The sequence below is a fragment of the Enoplosus armatus genome, chromosome 12, assembly GCF_043641665.1.
Source record: "Enoplosus armatus isolate fEnoArm2 chromosome 12, fEnoArm2.hap1, whole genome shotgun sequence".
Lineage (NCBI taxonomy): Eukaryota > Metazoa > Chordata > Actinopteri > Centrarchiformes > Enoplosidae > Enoplosus > Enoplosus armatus.
In genome coordinates, this window is record NC_092191.1 from 12961855 (window position 1) to 12983114 (window position 21260).

General features: G+C 42.3%; 2 protein-coding genes across 2 annotated transcripts; one reads left to right on the top strand and one right to left on the bottom strand.

Annotated features, from left to right (window-relative positions):
* The first annotated feature begins 87 nt into the window (after positions 1-87).
* npm3 (nucleophosmin/nucleoplasmin, 3) lies at positions 88-2666 on the top strand. Its single transcript, XM_070916306.1, has 5 exons — positions 88-205; positions 392-477; positions 711-830; positions 920-1013; positions 1940-2666. Exons 1-5 carry the CDS (start codon positions 133-135, stop codon positions 2047-2049), a joined length of 483 nt encoding a protein of 160 aa, XP_070772407.1. The 5' UTR covers positions 88-132; the 3' UTR covers positions 2050-2666.
* A 7811-nt stretch (positions 2667-10477) lies between these two features.
* Positions 10478-20485, bottom strand: LOC139294158 (E3 ubiquitin-protein ligase TRIM8-like). Its single transcript, XM_070915972.1, has 7 exons — positions 20310-20485; positions 19105-19707; positions 13899-13994; positions 12948-13181; positions 12618-12649; positions 11860-11975; positions 10478-11747 (listed from the first exon to the last, which is right to left on the bottom strand). Exons 2-7 carry the CDS (start codon positions 19672-19674, stop codon positions 11095-11097), a joined length of 1701 nt encoding a protein of 566 aa, XP_070772073.1. The 5' UTR covers positions 19675-19707; positions 20310-20485; the 3' UTR covers positions 10478-11094.
* Between the last annotated feature and the right edge of the window lie 775 nt (positions 20486-21260).

Below are 21260 nucleotides of genomic sequence, written 5' to 3' on the forward strand. Positions count from 1 at the left end.
CGAGCCAGAGGCGCACAGTGATGACGCGTGAGGCATGCTCATAATTTGCGACGCGCTTGTTATTTTTCGCGGTGGGTTCATTTGACTGTAAATTGTTAGCAGCAAAGCCAAAATTTAGCGCTTCGACAGAAAATGTCTTTCCACGACGATGAATCCTCGGATCTCGGACTAGCGGGTCAATCAAAGTTGGAGAGCTTCCTGTTCAGTAAGAACCGTTTAAACAGTTTATCAGCGCGGCTCTGTTGGCGCACACGTGGGTCTCCTCCGTGATGCTCCGACAGCGAAGACCCTGCTTTGATATTTCCTGCATGTTTTTGTACCATAAGCCAGTGCACAGACTTACATGAAATCAACAAACTGTGACAAAAGTGATCCTGGTTTTGTCTTCCAGGCTGCGAGCTGTCCTCTAAAGTACCTTTCTACACCTTCCAAGGAGATGAAGAGGAGGACCTGGAGCACTTCCTTGAACTCAGAACAGTATGTACAATTGCAACAGAGTTTGTAAGACTCTAATTCACGGGATGCAAAAGTCTTCGCCTGATCACTTAAATGCAGGGCTTATAGGAGAGTGTGTATCTAAGGCTGTTAAACCATAGTTTTGTTTTCATATTTTCAGTGACAACTCGATTAAAGCCGTCAGGTCATACTTGGATGTGGCTGCCACCAAAGTGGATGCATGTCAACTGAATACATGATTGTGATTCTTGCAGGTTTGTCTGGGAGAGGGTGCCAAGGAGGAGAGTAATGTGGTGGAGGTAACGGCCATGAACCACCAAGGAAAGACTATTTCAGTGCCCATCGCCAACCTCCACATCAGCTGTCTGCCCATGGTACAGTGCAGTGATTTCTCTCTACACGCAGGTTAATGTGTGCCACTCATGGTAGAGATGCATCTCAACGTCTCCCTTCTTTTCCACAGGTGAGTCTGGGAGAGTTTGAGCTGAAAGCCCCAGTGACCATCCGGCTCAAGGCTGGGACAGGACCAGTTACTGTCAGCGGGTTGCACCTCATAGGTAACGCTTCAGTTCTTCTTCACTTAACAAAACCCTTTTTAAACAACTACTGACCCACTGAGAACGTCTCTCTGTCTGTGCATATGAAGATTTTATCAGAATATCCAATAGTCCATAAATAGGCTAGTAGAGAGCATAATGGATAGTTCTGTAACATACTCTATCCAAGATGTTCACCATTCATCAGTCCAATAACCAATGACATTCAAACAATAAAAACAGTAGTTGGGTACACGCACACAGTTAGTGATTCCTTAGTTGATCAACAGAGAATTTCATTTGCAACAATGTAATAATCAATTAGTAATTCAGTCATTATCGATAAATATCAAACGTTCTCTAGTTTTTTTTTTAAATGTTAAATGTTGTTGGTTAACCAACCAGTTTTGGACTTTCAGCTGGACCAAACAATTGGAAATTGTCATCAGTATTTTTCTCTAATTTCTGACATTTTACAGACCAATCAATTAATTGAGAAAATAATCGGCTGGTTAATTGATGCATATTAGAATAGCTGGGCTACAACTCGAATTGGGATTCTTGAGGTTCTGAAATACTTTGTTTCTTTATTCATTTTCTCTTGAATTTGACCACCTACATGAAAAGTTAAATGTATCTTTTGTGCAATAAAATGTCAACTTTTTTTCGTAATAAAATCCAAAACCTTTGACACTTCTGATAAGTAGATTGTAACATATTTAGAAAATCTGCAAAATGTACTTTTATCAATACTGCAGGGAAAGTTCCACCATCAGGATTGGACACCTTGGTTGTAATGAGCGTGTGCAGCTGCATATTACTAACTGTGCATGAGGTCAACGCAGAGGCCAGATTAAATAAAGCCACCTTTCTAACCTTATGGTTAAATATAATACCAGGGTTCAATCCAACACAGTGATTTAACATCGTCTTCTGTTCTTGTGCAGCCTCACAGGTTGACGAGTCGGACCTGTCTGATGAGGATGACGAAGACGACGATGAGGAGGAGGAAGAGATCACCCCCATTAAACCAGCAAAGAAGAAGCAGAAGCAGTAGGCGGAGAGAGGTCACTGATGGTTTTTTGGAATGGCCTCACTCGCTGATATGTTTTAAGAAATAGCAGTTTTTTTGTACCAGACGGACACATTTTACAAATTTAGTACTTCTTCCACACAGCCAAGTGAACGCTCAGTGTGGTGGCAGCTGAACATGCTGTTGGAGGAAGGAACATCACGACGGGCTCTGATATTCTTGCCTCTCCACTGACCAGTTTCTCTCTGGTCTCAGCAGTTTATTGAACTGCGGTAAAGACATTCACGTATAGAACTGTTTTTGCTATTAAATGCGACCCAGTGTTTTATACTGTATATGATACAGTCACCACTGACATGGATTTATTGCACCGGTGGTGGAAAACATGTCTTTTACCACCAGTGAATTCTGGTATTGTTTGAAAATACTGTTCTTGTAAAAGCATTTTGTGTGTGTGTTTGTACTTGTCAGACAGGAAAGACGAGTTGATTCCAGCTGAATGGTGCAATCAGATGAATAACATACATACAGTTTATTAAATGTTCTTGGTGCACAAGGGTACCTCCATTTCCAGTTGTTTGTAGTTCCAAAATACTGTTTTTCTATGTGATGTCAATCATAAATGTGAAGATGTACTTCTAGTGAATGCATCAAGAAAACATTTGTTTGTGTTGTCATTTATCTCCCTTTTGAATTCATATAAAAAGTCATTTTTAGCCTATTACATTAAAATATATACAGTTTATGTATCTAAATGGTAACTTAAGTTTAGTGCCTTTGAAACATACACAGTACAGCAAGTAGTTTGTCATGTAGACAGCAGAAAGGCCAGCATATCACTTAACATTAACTATTCATGATTAAATAAGCAATAAAATTACATTTTAGAAAACAGAGTTTTTACACTCAAAAACTCTTTAAATAATCTGCACATTGTTACCAAACACATCCAGCGTCCTGAGGCTTATGCCAGAATTGCATTTATTGATTTTAATTCAGTGTTTTAATACATACAGACCGACATTTATTAAACTGACTTTTTGAACTTGATACCAATGGACACCTTGCACCGTGGATCAAAGACTTTTTATCTGACCGCCCGTACAAGGCTCCCTGTCTGAATCTTTTTGAATACTGGGGTGCACCAGGGTCGCATTTATCTCCTGCACTTTTTTCTGTGAATACGAATGAAATGCAGATCTATGACGGCTACTGAGGTCTTTTTAAGCATGCAGATGACATGGCAGTGGAAGGTTTAATATTCAAGGGTAATGATGAACTAGAGAGTTCCTACATTAGCCACATCAACAATCTGTTAACATGGTGTCAAGAGAGTGCTTCGCTCTCAAACACTAACAAGACCAAGGAACTCGTTAACGACAGGAGTGAGCAACCAATGTGTCAGCCGATCACAACTGAGGGCCAAGCTGTAGTGATGGTAGGTAGTTTTAAATATTTAGGAATGTTTATAGACACTAACTTCAATTTCAATGAACACTCAGACGTCATTTTTAAGAAGGAAATACAGATTGTTTCTATCAAGGAAATGAAAAACCTTTGACTGGAGCAAAGAAGTCCTACATTACATGCTGGTACGAAAATTTAGGAACTAGGAGCAAAAGCAAGCTCACAAAAATAGTTAAGACAGCCAGCAAGATTATACAGAACCCCCAGAGGCAGTTGGTGGAGGTAGACACCAGGAGGAAAGCAACATTAATAGTTCAGGACACCTCACACCTTTTGTTTAATGCACTTGAAAAACTCCAATACAAGGAATCGAGTAAAACGAGAAACATCTTTAAGTCATCTTTCTTCTGACTTCTTATCAGAGATTAGTGACTGCTGCTGTTTTTATGATGTCGATTTAAGATGTGTATTTATTGTTATTATATTAGCATTTTCATCCCAACTGTTTATTATTACAGGCCCACTTACTTATTTTATTTATTTACTTTTATATATTCTAACCCATAGCAGAGGAAGTTTTTAAGTGTATGTACGTGTCTGTGTGTGAACATCATGTCCCTTTCCATGTTTTTATTACACAAGGTGCTATGCTTTGAAGCCAAAGACGAATTTCCACGTGAGCGGACAATAAAGATGTCTGTTCTATTCTTTGTGGGTGTGGTTTCTGGCATTCAGTTGGATGGGTCTAAAGGCTGAAAAAAAAGGCAAATGAAGAACAATGAGAAAAAGAAACGCTACAAAGCTGAGAGCTAGACAAGTGGATTAACACAGATATTCCCCCAGAGAGCACTACTACCTGAAGCTAACTAAGCCGTGTGAAATTATTGGCCAAGCTGACAGTAAACCACCAGCAATGGATAACTGGCTGAAGGGTGACGGTAAATAGCATGATATCAGTCAAAGCTTTATCAGGTTACAGTCTGCATAATTTACACATCCACATTACGATCCCATCTGCACTGTACAAACACCCTCACATGTAAACATGATCTAAACAGCACATCACTGTAGTGGATTGTATAACTGGTTCATCTGCACATTGTCAGTCAGTTTGTTCATTTTAGAAAAGACAGATCTTCCTCCTCATTTGAAAGTGTTTCTTAGCTGTACTTTACTTTATAATAGAGGATTTATGTGGAAGATAATTGTTGACTGCAAATGAACCACAGCCCAGTCTAAAAGTTTTGCCCATCTGTCAGCTGCTGTTATCATATAATTCCTGTGGGAAGAGCAAGCAGACTGCAGGCACCATGCAGATAAGACTGGAGGAGATGCAGGGAGAGAGATGGGAGCAACTTGTTAAACCCAACACAACCTTTCCCAGCTCATAAATGACAACGCACTGTATGCTTGATGAACCAGAGAGGCTCTGTCCACGTAAACAAGTCCTCTTAAACACATTCAGCTATGTCCACTCACAGCACACCTCACATGAAGTCAAGCCTCTCCCGTCTCTGCATAATGATGGGCGGCTTGACTGTGGCACAGTGGGACAGGAAGAGAGGAAAAGTCGAGGGAGAGTACGCTAAACAAGCGACACCGCTGAGCACCAGATGTCCACATGAGGGTAATACAACTACAATTTTTTCTGTCCCAACAACTAAGTCACGGCAGGTGCTGCCATGGTAACATGAGGAATGAACACCTGGGTGATGCCCTTGATGGCAGCTTCTGTCAACAAGGAGACTTGAGAGGGAGCAGGGCCACAAAGACAGGGAGGGTAGGGACGCTTTAATCAGAGGACGTTTAAATAAATGATTTTGCATTATTAGGGTGTTATACTCAAGCCCTTACCCTTGATCGTCCCAGGTGGTTGCCGTCATTGTGACTGCGGTGCCATCTCTTTCTCTCTCTCTGGGAGGGGAAGGTGATGATGGGAAGGTAAAAAAAGATGAGTAATAACACATAATATCACATTACCTGCTCTAGATTTTGATGGCGCTTTCACAGATCATCTCAGCTCAAGAGGTAGACTGATTGAATTACAGAGTGAGAAAACCCCCTCAAGGGGTTATTTGACAGATAGCAAATCAGTGTGTAACAATCTTCCAACTAGTTAATGTCACCTTGACTCGGGGCAGGTGCTGCCGCTTCTTATTTTCTGACTCATAAACCTCATCCAACTGGTGTACCCTGAGCGGGGGTTTTGTGAACCTTTACACCACTTGTATTGGGTATATGGGTTTTATGGTCCAGCATCTGTGCGGTGCGTTGAGTCCTCCCCTTCATGTAGAGGTTACAGCAGAGTCCAGAGCTTTGCTTGTGTCTGTAGCGTAGGCCACAACAACATGCCAGTTCACACAGAGAAGCATGATAAAAGAAATGTTACTGCCAAACAAAATTGTCTTGTAGGAGGAGTCGCAAATAGTCTTGCTTTAAATTTGAGTCCTTTTTTGAACATATGCACCATAAACATACAGATTTTCTCTCTATTCTTTGAATTGTATGCTCCTCTGTCACACACACTTATATGTTCTTTCATATTTCTATGTCAAATCTTCTTTTTCTATGGTTCAAAGAAAGACGCCAAAACTTACTATTTTTCTGTCCATGTGACATGACCTTTTTACAGCCATAACAGCGTGTGAAACATAATACAAGTCTATCCATCAACTGTATGATATGAATTTAATGTTTACCTCGTTATTTGTGTATTTTTCTAACTGACAACACAATGATTTTTTTTGCCACAGCTCTTTTGGGTGCAGACACATTTGAAATGTTTTCATCTGGAAAAAAAGACAGCCTCATCATGTTTCAATACATTAAGAGAAGTGCTGGTCCGTGGAAGTATTAGGGATGAGCATACAGTACATGGATGACTGGGTAGGGCTTTAATACAAATTGGAAAGTAGCAAGAAGTACAGTGAGAGTAATCAAGCAACTACAAAAGAATCCAACTTCATCTTTGCCAGAGGTTGGATCATCATAAATATGGCTGATGCTGAGTCATTCATTTTTACCTCATTATATGACGGAAAGGCTGTTAGCATATGATGAGAAATAAGGTGATGCTGCACTGCGGTCGGGATAGTTGACTAAGATGCTGAAAGACTGGTTCACCCGCTGCCAGAACTCCACCGCAGGTCCTGAAGAGCAGCATTATTAAAAACACCAGCATGTCACACAAGAGTGCAGTGTGGATTCTAATTCTAGTCCCAGCTGAGTTTACTGGTTCTGGGCTCACCTGAAATGACATGCATTTAGTGGGGTTCATAGTTCACCAGTGTCTTATGATTTCTCAGCTTAGAACAGGTGCTGTTAAAACACACACACACACACACACACACACACACACACACACACACACACACTCATAAACAACATATCACAGTTCAAAGCACTTTCTGTTCATGCCGACTGAGTGAATCAATCCAGATATGTGCCATGGTTGACTGGTCTGTCCACCAGTTCTCTGACCTGGTCCAGGGTGGCATTAGGCATTTGGACAGGAAGTCATTCAGTCAGCTAATAAAAATACTCTGATTCTGCCGGGCAGCGTATTTGTCAAAGCAGCTCAGGTTTAAGGCCACTGTAGGGAGAACTATCGACAGATTTATGGCAGATCTTTAACTAAATAAGCCTATTGTGGCCTGTACTGTGGGTAAAAACATTAACACACATAAAATGACACTGTTGTGTTTTATTTGGTAAATACCTGCTGAAACAACTTCCTGTTTGCTTGTCAGCATGACGTCATCATGAGCAGACTCTCTTTCTCTTCTCACACACAGCATGCAAACACACACACAATTCACAAATAAATCCCTCAATTGTGCAACAAAAATGTTCAAATATGTCTTAAGGACAAAAGGTAATACATTTTGGTATAATAAGGTACAATAACCCTAAACTCTAAATATTTTCCTCTAAAATGTTGTGGAATAAAAGTCTAAAGCTGCGGGGAAAAAAAGAAAATAATAAAGGGACTAACCATGAACTCACAATTATACTATAAGTGCAGTACTAGAGAAAAGACATTTTATTAGTTTCCACCTCTGACACTTGCATGTGTCACTCCAGTGCAGTCCAAAGTTACTATGGCAACAGCTGAAGTACTTCTCACTCAAAAACTGATACAGCTGTTCTCCACAGAGGGACTCTGAAATGCCCTTTAATTTTGATCTGAACTGCCGGCCATGTTCATATACACAAACACATTTCCACTGGTACTTTGCCTCTTACACTTATATACATTGTGTTTATGTGTTAATGTTGCCTTTTTCCCTTCAGCTGAAACTTGACAGAGGACTGGTTTGTGTTACAATGATTTCCAGGGGCAAGAATAGACCTAGAGATCAATAAACATTTGCCACGGCTCTTTGTCTTTGATGTTTTTGCACTGTGTGTGTGTGTGTGTGTGTGCACTGCTATCCTGGATTGGAGTTTTGGCACAGATTTCAAAGGCCTTATCAGATAAAGGTTAGCATTCTGCATGGTTGATGAATAGCCACTCTGTATGCATTATGCTGTATATGTCCATGTTCCTGTCTTTGTTACTGGGAGGTCTGCTAAGACTGTGTGTGTGTGTGTGTGTGTCCAGACTAATTGCACTAATAGCCACTCTTTTATTCCACATACTATAATACTTAAGGCTGCCGTGTCAGCCACCTCTCATATCCACCGCTCAACTGACGGGACAGTTATGCAAGCTGCAAGCTGTGCAAATGTATTGGGGCTATGTCAATAATGTTCATCAAAGGCCTGAGTTACAGAGGAAAACTCCACCCTCAGATACTCTTCAGCTGCTATATATCACCAGTCTGTGATGTTCAGTACATTCCAGGAGTTATTCTGAGATGAAGTGCTTTCATACATGCAATTTCTCTTTGTGAGTTGGAGACTTTCTTTATGTTTAATAATCACATTCACCCCATTAGATGTGGCTGTATTGAGCCTGTGGTGAATCTGCAAAGCCCTTTTCTTTACTTCTAAGGGACCGACAGCAACCTCTGAGGTGTTTTAGGGTGGATTTCTTCTTTAAGACATAATAGTTGTCTGAGAAACATCCTCTTTAGAACAGCAGTGGATCTGTGGAAAGAGCAATGACAACATCTGTTACAGTATCAACATTTCATCAAACGTAAATAAACTCTGAGAAATATAATATAATAAATGTTGGGCAAGAAAATGTGTGTGTGAAAGAAACAGAGAGAGATAGTGCCCACTGTAAGTCCAACAGTACCTCTAGACTTTGGCTAAAGCACACAAACAACAGCTGCACAACAGCTGACAGTTTCCCATGCATTGAAAACACACACACACACACACACACACACACTGCAGGCTCACGTCCTGTTGCAGGCAGGGGCGTGTTGTACTCATACATATACAGCTCCAACACACCTGCCACAACAGAGCACAGCTGTCAAGTGCATCACCCTTTACCCTATATGTAACCTCACTGGGCGCGCGCGCACACACACACACACACAGCCAACGTCTGCACATATATGAGGAAACACAGTAACTGGCTGATTGTGCGCTGACACCTGAGCACACATTCACTCACACAACAGGATTCGACTCGCACCAAACCTGCACGAGGCAGCACAAACCAAACACACACAAAGCTACACACCTTGTTTTTAAGCTTCATGTTTGCACCCAATACTAAAATTGCGGGCATTCAAAATATAAAAATAAATAATATAAATAATATTTTTTACTCTTTTCAAACAAAAGAAGACAGAATTTAACATTTAACGCCCTGATTTTGACGTTCTTACAGTTTAAAATGGCAAGATTGATGCAGCTATAAATCAAATTATTTATATAGATTAAATTAATGGTATGGCCTCCTCCAGGATATGTTTTATTAATAACACACACAGAAGGAACTGCTCAAGGGGAATGCTAATAGGCTTCCACACACATACACAATATGTCAGATTCATGCCACACTGTAACTAAACCTCCGCTCCTCCTACTCTGCCTCATGTATTCACTGCTAAAGGGGGCCAGGTTCTGTGGAAAGGATATCAGAAATGTCAGTATTCACTCTATTGAATTTGAATGAAGAAAAAAAAACGAAAAAAAAACAGACGAGACGAGAAAAGGGAGAACGAAACAGGAGGGCAGAACATTTTATAACCCATAAATAAGTGATGTGCCTCACTCTGTACCCCCCCTCTCCTCCCTCTAACTATTGCCCCTTTCTCCTCTCCTCCCTCTCAGCCCTCCACTCCGCCCCTCGGCTCGCTCCCTCTATCTCACCGTCTCGCTGGGCGGGGGAGGGGAACGATGAAAGGAGTATGAGTGACAGATAAGTAGATGACTATGCCGTCCCAGCCCTCATTAAAACTCTGCGCTTATATCATCCGCCGCTCTCACCCTCCTCCTCCTCCCTCCTTCTCAGCATCAAGCCTCGGCAAATGATACCCCGGGAGAGAGGAAGAGACAGAGGCGAGGGGAGGGAAGTGCTGCTCATCAGTTATTCCTGTTCTCTGACCTAACTTGACAACAAGCTCCAATAATGAGACAAAGAGGGATGAGACAGAGATTTTGCCCGAGACCAGGATGTTGACAAGGAAGTGAACTGTCCCAAATTGGCAGATAATGGGCCTGCTGTGGCTCAGTCTGTAACAAATCATTGTCCAAACCTCCTCCATCGTGTTCTGAGATTCCTCTGAATACAGTAGATCTCAAACATGTGGACATCCAGTGCATTTTTTTCCCTTTACAAGCTTTAACCTATGAATAGATTGTGGGTGAGTTGCAGGGTGGGATGTACTGCAATAATGGCTTTTCTTCTTTTTACAGGAAGCTCTGACATTTCAACTGTAACCCAGTGAGTCAAACTGTGAAACCTCTAAACAAATCACACAATGTGCTTCTCAGTACAAAGAGACCTGAAACTATAATCAAACACAGCATCTAAAATAACATATGAGTCACTCGGTTTAAAGTATACACTATAACTATGGATAAAAGCCCACAAGATTACATTAAAATCTGTAAACCAATGCTCAAAATACAACACATGGCAAATTAATATGCTTGTTTATTCAACATTTTCCACTGATTTTGGTTTATTCATAATCTTGTATAAAAATTCATGAAAAACCTGACAAGCATTTGTAGTCCAGTGTGTTTCTAAAGCCACATGGACTTTGGAGTGCATGGAGAGGCTCCCTGCATGCTTTCAGCCGCAAACAGGAAATAATCAAGAGCTAGGAACTTGCAAGTACAATAAGAGCTTGTTAACAGTCTTTTTAGGCACTGAAGTCTCTGGAGTCCCATGTCAGGACTCATGATGAAGGATATGTTTGTTTCTTTAGTTCGCTGCTTGAATGGATTTAAGACTACATTATTCACATTAGCATTTCCAGTCGAATTGAAACAGAAAATAAATAAAAATACAAACTGGCAGGTTCAAATTAGAGCGTTACTACTGTCACTGTGATTCAGGAAGTAAGCAGGGCTACCAAAGTTAACAGGGGTTTCCCAAAAGTCAAAATAACATTATCATGAAGCCGTGTTGGTGAAACAAACTGATGACATATCTCTGAACCAAAATGGAAAGGAACAAAAAGCAAACATGGATGTTCTGATGCTAATTCTGGCATCTTATTAAACGGAACAAATGCTGATTCTAGTTTATTACTTGGTCCCATAATGCTTGGTTGAAGGCTGGCCGTACAGCCCGTAGAAGTCAGGGTGCCTGGCGGTCTGTGAGGCTTCCATCAGTCCCCTCATGGGAAAATGCTGCAGTGGCTGGCTGGCCGGTAGCGGGGCATGTGGGGGAAACTCCTGAGAGGTCATGGAGGGGAAGGAGTCTGATGTTGGGTACGGAGGCCGGGCACGAGCAGCGGGTGCCCTGGAGCAGCAGCAGTTATTCAGAGTGCACATCAGTACTTTCCTCCCTTCGTACATGGCTTGTTGCGAGGCACCTCCACTGGAGAAGTGGGAGGGGGGGAATAAGGTCCCTGAGTGGTGGCTAGAGCTGGACCCTAGACCCACCATGTGATGGGCTGAAGTGTCAAGGAGTCGGCTATGGCCGGGGCCAGCGTGAGGATTCTGGGAGAGGCCTTCAGAGGAATATATGGACGAAGCACGATGGCTCTGGTCAGCCAGAAAGGGTTTTTTGCTGCTGTAGAGCAGCGGTGGAGGATCCTGGGAGGTGGAGTTTGCAGTGTTACTCTCCAGGAAAGCCATGCCATATTTCCTCTTCTGTAGTCCTGAACTCGTCCCCATGTGGGAGCCAGCAGAGCCAGACTGGACAATCTCAAGAATGGGCGCCTCATTGAATGGTTCTGAGAATGGCAAGAAGTGGTGGGACAGAAAGAGATAATAGTTAATTCTGACCATACTATATCCCAGACATTGTTCCCTTGTCTTCATTTACTCATTGCAATTTTTTCTTACCCTCCATCATTTTTCGCAGGTTCTTTTCTCTCGTTGAGAGTTCGGATAGCAAGTGATGAGAGTTGAGCTGGCCCACTCTGAGTGGAGGGATGGCACCAGTCAGGTGCAAGTTTGACCTAAAAAAAGAGACACACACACACATAAAACACTGTGGACCAGATTCAATAAGCCGTTGCACCCATGGTTGAGATGCATTCAGCACCTTGAGACTTGCTTTATATTTGACTGGAAGACTGGAAGCATGCATTACTTGGCAACTGATTTATACCTTACATGAAGCCTTACATGAAGCTCTCCTTTATGCATACACATTCTGAGTAGGATTATGCAAATAATGGGAAGAGATATAACAAGTGCGGTTGATTGAATATCCCTCTTAATTTACTAGGTTTCTCCCAATTTGCTCCCAAGGTTACTTTTGCACGGACAATTCTCTGGTTTTAAAATACAGATGAAGAATTGCACAGGTATGTGATTGGGAACTGGTTTAGTTCAATGAAATGAACAGCTTCTTAGAGAGAAAGAGCACAGCAATATTAAATGAACACAATATCTAACCATTTAATAATACCAAACAATGAAACACATCGTCGCTGACTTGCTGCTTTTGTACATGAGTTGCTGATTAAGCAGCGATTGCACACACAGTTGTCGTGCACTTCTGTGTACCTTCTCACCCTGACTGTCTAACATATGATGAATACTAAATACAATCATGTACCAGTAAAGTGAAATAGAACAGAAATAGAAATGCTTACCTGTCCATTAGCAGCTGGTAAGGTTTTGTGTTCTGAAAGAGACAAAAAGGCGCACAAGTCATTCAGACCTGCCATCTGCCTTTAAACGTCGCACTAACAGCTACTATGAGGAGAACAGAGGAATACTGAGGTCTCTCTGTGTACATTCATCAGTGCTTGTTACAAATGAGGTTTGTCTGTGATAATGCTTTTTGTGTTTTGAGAATCCAACATTTGATTCTGTGAATACAAACACTGTAAATCATGTTCAGTTGGTGTGTGTATTGTGTGTGTTTGTGAGGCTGTGCCGACATGAATGCAAGTGGGAGAAAGGGCAGTGCAGATTTGTACCTTTATGAAGTTAATGCTGTCTGATCTTTGGAAGAACGTTTGTACTGAGCTCAGGAGTTTTTCTGCTTCCTGGCGCTTCTCGTTGAGCTGCAGAACCTGCTGGGAGTTTTTCCTCACATACATGGTGAATGTGCTCTCCAGCGTCTGCACGGTTTCAGCCTGGTTCGCCTCTAGCAGCGCATGCATCCTCTGATACTGGGCTCTCACACGCTCTTTCAGCTCAGACACTGCATCCTGTGGAGAGAGAGGACAGGTTGATTTACAAACACACGTGCACACACACACACACACACACACACACACACACACACACACACACACACACACCTACCTACACACAGTTACAATACGCATTCACACAAGCCACCTATTGTACATGTCAAAATGACTTTATTAGCAATAAAGAGTACAACTCAGCCTGTGAAAATAGTTCTATAATGTCTATAATGGCTCTGAAGGAGCCTTTGTCATGTCTGAGAAGGATTTTGATTTCATCAAGTATGACTATTCTTTTATCCAAAAGTGCAATATCAAATTGCATCTAAACTACATACATTATCATTAACACCATTCAGCAGAAAACAAGTCCTGGGATTAAAATAAGAAACTAATTAATTCAATACGCAGTAATAAATTGTGTTCAGTTACTGTATATTAAAGTGTATTTTTTTTCTTACTTCATTTTGTGGAATCTGTGCTTTTCATGTTCAGGGCTGATGTAGGAAAGTCATTTGTAAAATGCATTTTCCACCCTAATGCACTAGCCATTCAAAGATTAATTACATTTTCGTTTCATTTTCCAACAGCGAACAAAGGTACAGAGTCATTTCATTATAGCACTGTGTAGATTACTGCACAAAACCTGCATGATGACAAAGAACTAAAGGACCAGTACTTACAATGTTCACAATTGCATCTGTAAGTATGCACAATGTGTGTGTTGTCCTGTACCTTCATCAGTGTCTTGTCTGACTCGAGCTTGGTGAGCTGCTCATCGATGTTCTGAACACGACCCTCCAGTCTGTCTTGCTGCCTCATTAGCATGGCCTGTGGAGAGATGACATGAAGAGGTGGATTAGATGGATGAGATGAACCACAATAAGATACACTGAAAATAGAAACAATATATATATATATATATATATACACACACTCTTTCTTAAAACTCAGGCCTCTGCTGTGACCTCAGCAAACCTGGGTGCCACTGAGGCAGCGTCCTCCACAAACCTGATGAGACGGAGGACACAACAGCTGCCAGCAATGACCACATGCATTTATCCATTAGGAGAGAACCAGCAAAGGCAAACACAATTGCACAAATTCATCTCTGATTGCCTCTAAGTTTATCAGGGACGTTGCTACATCAAGTGAAGTCCATTGTTGGGTCCAGCCTACTTCCTCTGTGGGCTGAATCAGAGTGCACAAAGCCAGTAAAAGAGCCGGTAAACATAATCCTTCTCCATTTACTGCAGGAGATGGAAATCAATCTACAGTCACAGGCTGACAGCTACAACAGGGGAGGGCAGGTACGCTTTTTAATGAACTGTTTCTGCATGGGAAAGGCACCGTGCCCAAATAAGAGAAAACCTGCTGTCATGGCAACAAAGCCTTATGTATGTATTTATATGTGAAAGCTAATGTGTATGTGAGGGAGCAAAAAGCAGGGGGTGTCTCACTACCCCTCTCTGCTTTCTCATTTTGCCACATGCATCGCTCCCATTGTTTGCATTGGCCTCTGTGTCAGTGACAGATTGTCATGTCTGTGTGCATAACGCTGGGGTCGGCTCTCTCCCTCCGCATGAGTGTGCATGGGAGAAAGGGAACGGCAGGAAAGGCAAAGTGCTGTGGGGCTCTGCTTGCACATGCCAAGAACGGACAGAAAGAAAGCGAGAAAGACATACAAAAAGAGAGTGAAACCAACAGAGAGAAAGTTTGAAGCGAAAAAAGGGAGATAGGGAGAATGAGGACATTCCTGCGGTCTCTAGTGAGCGAGTTTCAGGGTAGTTACATTGTGGTATCACAGCAACAGGCCTCTTCAGCTGCTTACAACACTCATGGAGTCTTATGTACAACAACTGGCTGGCCACTATATTATACCACAGTGAACACTTCCCAACAGTCTGGTTTCTGAAACAAAACAGCACAAAAGATGCTAAACAACATAAAATACTAACCAATACATAATACTACACCCACTTTTGCTTGTTAGCATTTTCTTTAAAAACTGTTTTTTTTAAGTGCTGACAATTTTGTCACCTGCGAAATGTTTCAGACTCCTCCAGACCACCTTTCACAATTTAAGATAACTTGAATTATGACATAGACTTTGGACAATTGACAATGGAAGCACTAACAAAGGAAAGACGACATATTAAAAGAAAGAAGTATTTAAACTGTTTGGGCCACTTAGGGGCAGCGCAACAACCTGTACGCACAACATTGACATATTATCACCATATCAAGTTGTTGGTGAATGTGTTAGCAGTTAACAGTTCCCTAATTACACATCCAGCAGACTAGGACCAACATTAAAAAGCATTTGGAGTTATTCACTCCCAGCTGGCCTCCCAACAAATGTAGGTCCAATATTATTTCTCCTTTTAGCTCTGTTCTGGCTGCTTAGCGGCAAAATGCTCCTCAATCACTCCCTATTTACTATATGGTACACTATATTTATATTTATATTTACTGTCAGCCATGTTATTTGAGTGTCCCACTTCTGAATGTGTGAATTCATGCGCTACTTTCTGTAAACTATTGTGTCTATTATATGGGGAGTAGTGAATGAGGGAGTGATTTCAGACACAGCCTCTACCTGTGTTAGCTAACTTTAATGTTAGCTAGTCACTAACTTTGTCAGTCTGCTAGGTAGTGGAAATGTTGCTGATGAGAGCGGCGAGGGTGAAGCAGATCAGTAAAATTGCCATAAGGCCATAAAATCAAAACAATCAACTGAAAGATGCTACAAAGATCCATAGAGCTGAGGGGAACTGTGGGTTTGTCACTACAAGTGACTCGTCTCACGTTACTCACAGTCATTTCTGTTTGTTCATCTGCTCAAAAAAAAAACGTTGATCAGTGCAGCTTTAAGTGCTTGGAAGAAAACATTGCATTTCCAGTAATATGATCATGCATTAATTACTGCATGCATTTAACTTTACGGTTTGTAATACGGAGGCCTATACAGTGAGAGTGCAAGAGATAGGGACTAACCTGAGCTGTTGAAGCAAGCCCAACATCATAAAATGATAAATTATACAGGTGCTGGGGCAACGAGCCTGCCTTTAATTAGCCTTAAGGTAACTGTATGTTGTTAAATCTTTACTTTGAAGGAATGTAATTGACAGCTACACTTGCATAGCATTCTTAGTTATTCATGGCCAGAAAACAAGCAAAGGTAGTGCTCAGATACTTTCCCTGTAGCCTCAGAAGGCTCAGCACCACAAACCTTCAAAACTATTCTTGCCAATTCTTAATTTCATGAGTATTTTTTGACCAAATACAGGGAGTAAAGGCAATATAATGCCATTGACAGGCGACCAAATGAAACACACCGTTACCTTGAATAAAATGACTTCTTTCTCTGGGTTTGAACATTGTTGGAAACATTTGGGATAATGTAAGTACACAACTCAACAAAATATATAACATAGGTCTAGTCGCTTTTAGACATTTTAATGTGAAAATGTTGCATATTATACCTTTAAGACTGGTTTTCATGCTGAAAATCAACAGAGTGGTCTGTAATCCTGTGTCACACACTCATAACACATCCCACACCTGCACTACATCTCCATACTACATCTTGCTTATACAGGCAGTTCCAGCTAAACAGTCCTCTTCAAACAATCTGATAATACCCATAACGGCTGACTCTGCCCTGCAATCCCACTTGGTACTTTGTTAGTTGGCCGCGTTTCTTGAGTCATCCAGTTTTTCATGTACTGTGAGCCCAATACTTTAAACCCTTTCAGACAGCACACTTGCATTAATAATCACTGTCTTAACACAGTGCATAAAAGCTCAGTGGTTCTGGTACCTCATACCTTCTGTGTGACTGTGTGAAACCAGGAAAGAACACTTAGTTGGGTTATTGCTATTGTAAACGATGCATTAACTGTTTTATGTGACTTGGCTTCACATAATGGCAACAGCTTTTCTGTGCCTGGATGCTTCTGCTCAACAACTGTGTCTTCCTCATTTTGCCATGTTTACTCCAATTCCCTTCTAGTCTCGTTGTGTGCTTGAAATAGCATAAGGGGACAGGAGGGAACTGTCTGGTGGCTGATCTCTCTGTAGCAGCGTGAAAGCCTACCTTTATCAAGATTAAACCCGCCAATGATCACTTTCCCCACTGTCCTATTTAGCCATCCAGACACCCGCGGGTTGCCAGGAAGCTCATGTTTAAATGAGGAGCCTCAGGCTCAATGAACAGAGAGCCTCTTTCACAATCAACTGACAACTATTCCCCACGTCTGATGTCAATGGACTGCCCTCAGCATTCTGGGGGACTGACTCACTCCAGCCCAGATACAAGAAACTGCAAACGGCAGAGCTTCCATGAGCGATGGTTTCCTGCTGAGGTTCCTGAGAAAACCAAGGTGAGGTTGTGTGGGAGGGCTCCTCCTCTGCCAGTCCCAGGGACGACATTACTATTATATTACTCTTCCTTTCTCTTCTTGAAATTACCAGCACGCCTGCAAAAGGTTACTGTAAAAGTCTCCTTTGAGAGCCAAAGATAACCAAGATATGAACATAGCTACATTGGTTTTTCCCTCTTTGTTTATCCCAAAAGCAACAAGAGAGCTGCCAGGGGAATTTAAAATCCTTTTACCAAAATAGAGCACAGCTCTGTCAAGGAGAACAACCTCTCAGAAAGTAACAACGAGAAGCCACTCTGACTCTGCCTCTGATGAACCCAAGCATGGACAGTGTTAATCTGAGAAGAGCCAGGAACTCTGACTCCTGGATGACTCCATTTACCCTGTGAACATACAGTTGGGAAAGAACAGAAAGATGGGTGGGTGTGTGCATGTCTGTGTGCAGAGAGCAGCTGTGGAAAGGGCTGAACAGACATCTTTTGTCCCAATAATAGCTCCGAACCAGAGCAACAGTTTGCACCAAAGCCTTCAACAGATTTAGAACTTTGTGATCTACACACAGGAAAGAAATGCCTCTGTAACTTTCCCAAATGGAATAATTCGATCACCAAACAAATCAACAAGGCCGCAACATGGCAGATGCTGAAACTCATCTGATTCTCACTCCCTCCCCTTCACAGATAGGGAGGAACAGGGAAGAAATGTGTATAAGGCCGTGTGGGTGGTTGTTTTTTTACACCTTGCCACTTACATTAGACTTGTGAAAAGAGAGTGAACTGAAATAAATACAGAAGTGGACACGGCTGTGACACGCTGGCCTTATGCGAGACACATTCCTCCATGCATCCTGAGGTCAACCCTGCCAAGACACATCATTATTCACTTGTTGTCAGATAGATTAACACACACACACACACACTGTAGAATCTATTTTCCTCTTTTCCTCCCTCCTTTGTCTCCTGGGAACGGTTGAAATGCAAAAGCATAAACTTGCTGGCTTGTAAACATTTTCACAAATCACCCCATTTCCTTCACAAAAACAGTATGTCAATTCATTTATCAGCCTCTAAAGTCTGCATTTCCTCTAGAACAAATCCTGAAACTGATCAGGGTAGCTACCATAAACAAACTACATGTGGATCCACCCCCACTACACAGGGGTCATCATATCCGGTGGATGCAGATTGCATCACAGCACTTACCCGAGGGCACAGGGCAGCTAATGTGAAGGCGTGGCGGTGTGGTTGGATGGGTGGTTTGATCAAGGTTAAAAGCAGTGTGTGACGTATGTCTGCATGTGTGCTATCATCTACCCCGAGGGGTGGCTTTCACCTGTCCAGTCCTTGCACATCAGATAAGATTAAAAGGAAGAGGCAAAGAGAGAAGGCCTTTACAGACTGGTGAACTGACAGAAATATTTGCTTCCTTGAAATTCAAAGAAAAATCCATGGAAGAAAGTGCATCTATCAAATCTTTTGACAGTCACCTGCCTGCCAGCTGATAGTTTCAAGTGAATTCGGAAGGTAGGAGAGTGTGTGTGGGTGCGATTTATGTACCTGCATTTGTATGCGTTGCGTATCCACATCGCAGACTGTGTGTCTTTGGTTAGTGCAGTGAGAGATGCAGCAGAACGGACACAGAGCCACCTGCTCTTCCTCACAGTGGAGCAGCCTGTACTCCTCATGACTGGGACAGGTCCAAGCGCTCAGCTCCTCGGCGTCAACTAACAGGTGTCCCGGGGCTGCACACGGCTGCTGTAGGTGCGTCTGGATATGGATTTGGCAGCAGGGCTCCTTGCAGCGCAGACAGACCTTCCGCACAGGCAGCGGGGGGCCTCGTCTGCAGAGGACACAGTGCAGCACAGCAGGGACTTTCTCAGTGTTCAGCGCATTAAACCGCTTCACTATGTTGGCAAGCTTGAAGTTCTTCTCCAGTATGGGCTTCTGGTCGTAGTCATGGTTGCATTCGGGACAGCGGACCGCAGCGCTGTCTTTGGCCCAAGCCTCAGAGATGCAGCCCTTGCAGAAGTTGTGCTTGCATGGCAGCTGGATGGGTTCATCAAAAACATTCAGGCAAATGGGACACAGAAGCTCCTCTTCAAAGCAGTTTTTCCAACTTGCATCCATGACTTCAGCTGAATCCAAACTGATGTTGTGTGACTAAAAGGAGCAAAAGTGAGAATTATTTTCTAAATATGGATGACTATTTTTTTTTTTAATTTATACAGAAATACCCTTCCACAATCATATTTCTACTTTACTTACATCGTGTCCAAAAAATGGCACAGAAAGATGTGGGCCAAACAAACCCACAGGTGGAGAGAACATTTTGAGGTAAAGGCGTGTGAAGGGTACATTACAATGACACAACAATTAACAAATGGAGCATTAGCGGGCGACGACTGACTAATGAGAGAACCCGGTAAGATTAACTCAAACGAAGTGCAGCCACAGTGAAACTTCGACAACGCATCCCAAACTACTGACACGATAAAAACCGTTCACATTACGTACAATGACAATATAATATCTGGCTTGTCGGGGAATTCACAGCAGGACGATACAAGCTGTGGCGTTTGAAAGCAAGTGACAACTTGCTACGGAATAACACTGGGAATGGGACTCTGTCTCATAAAATGTCACACTGGGCTTCACTGACGTTTCATTTAACGCGAGGACACTCTTGCCTACTGTCAATAAAACATTATAGTAGTCACATGAAACACATTACGTGTATTCTTATGGAAGAAAAGCAACGTTACCAACTATTTATTCTCCATGTCGTCGGCAGACTCCGGTGCACCTACAATGCCGTAGAGCTTCGCATCCAGCCCGCGGTGAGATCCAGCTCCTCCGGTTAGATCACAGCCGTCTGTCCGACGTCCCGCTCAACGCTGGGATTTTTATAAGATCCCCGGCTGCTATTAGTCTGCTTTCGCTTTCCCATCAACTCTTTGACTAATATTTAATGGTAAGCGCAGGCAGACTGTGACTCGTCGGTAGGGAGCTCAGTGCTTTCACACCGACTGCCCCCCTCCGATAACGTGACCCGTCACAGAGTTGATAAATAGACGGGGAGGAGCCGAGAGGAGGAAGGCAGGGGAACGGCCACAGCAAACTCTACCGGAGAGATGGTAAACGACCAGGAGACGTCGGTGTGGGTCACCTGTCAGCCTCTGCACCACTGCCTCCTACAAAGTGGAGTCTCCAGGGGCCCATGAGGAGAAACACTGAAACACTGAATCACACATGGAAAAAAGATATTTAAGTTGAAACGCTGTGAACGCCTTCCCTTTGGTTAACAAAGTATATTAGGTACCACTTTCTAATGGCTTTATCAATGGTTAACATCGTTTTGTTAATGGTTAAATACTTTACTAATGCTTTATACATCAGTTATTTATAAGTTCAACTTTTGGGTTGCCAGGTTGTAAAAAATATTTCTTTCTTGTGATTATTTTCTTATTGCATGTCATTTGCTTTGCCTTTCTATTGAGTTTTAATTAATGGCCAGATTAACATGTTACAAGACCCCAGTGCTCCTACAAAAATACTGCACCATGTGAGCACAATATAAAGTATTTATAATAATAATGTTTGACACGGTGGCCCCCTAAAAGACATGTAAATGACGACATTAGTTAATGAGGCCTTAGTTGATTCCCTAATTTGCAGCAATCAAATAGCCAAAACCAACTAACATGCAGCGAACA

What these genes read in the sequence shown, in the direction of transcription:
- npm3 (XM_070916306.1), top strand. Translation starts at nt 133, where the DNA reads ATGTCTTTCCACGACGATGAATCCTCGGATCTCGGACTAGCGGGTCAA. An exon ending in ACTTCCTTGAACTCAGAACA is followed by an intron (nt 478 to 710) that starts GTATGTACAATT and finishes TGATTCTTGCAG; the next exon opens with GTTTGTCTGGGAGAGGGTGC. An exon ending in ACATCAGCTGTCTGCCCATG is followed by an intron (nt 831 to 919) that starts GTACAGTGCAGT and finishes TCTTTTCCACAG; the next exon opens with GTGAGTCTGGGAGAGTTTGA.
- LOC139294158 (XM_070915972.1), bottom strand. Translation starts at nt 19,674, where the DNA reads ATGGATGCAAGTTGGAAAAACTGCTTTGAAGAGGAGCTTCTGTGTCCC. An exon ending in CAGACAAGACACTGATGAAG is followed by an intron (nt 13,182 to 13,898) that starts GTACAGGACAAC and finishes CTCTCTCCACAG; the next exon opens with GATGCAGTGTCTGAGCTGAA. An exon ending in ACAGCATTAACTTCATAAAG is followed by an intron (nt 12,650 to 12,947) that starts GTACAAATCTGC and finishes TGTCTCTTTCAG; the next exon opens with AACACAAAACCTTACCAGCT.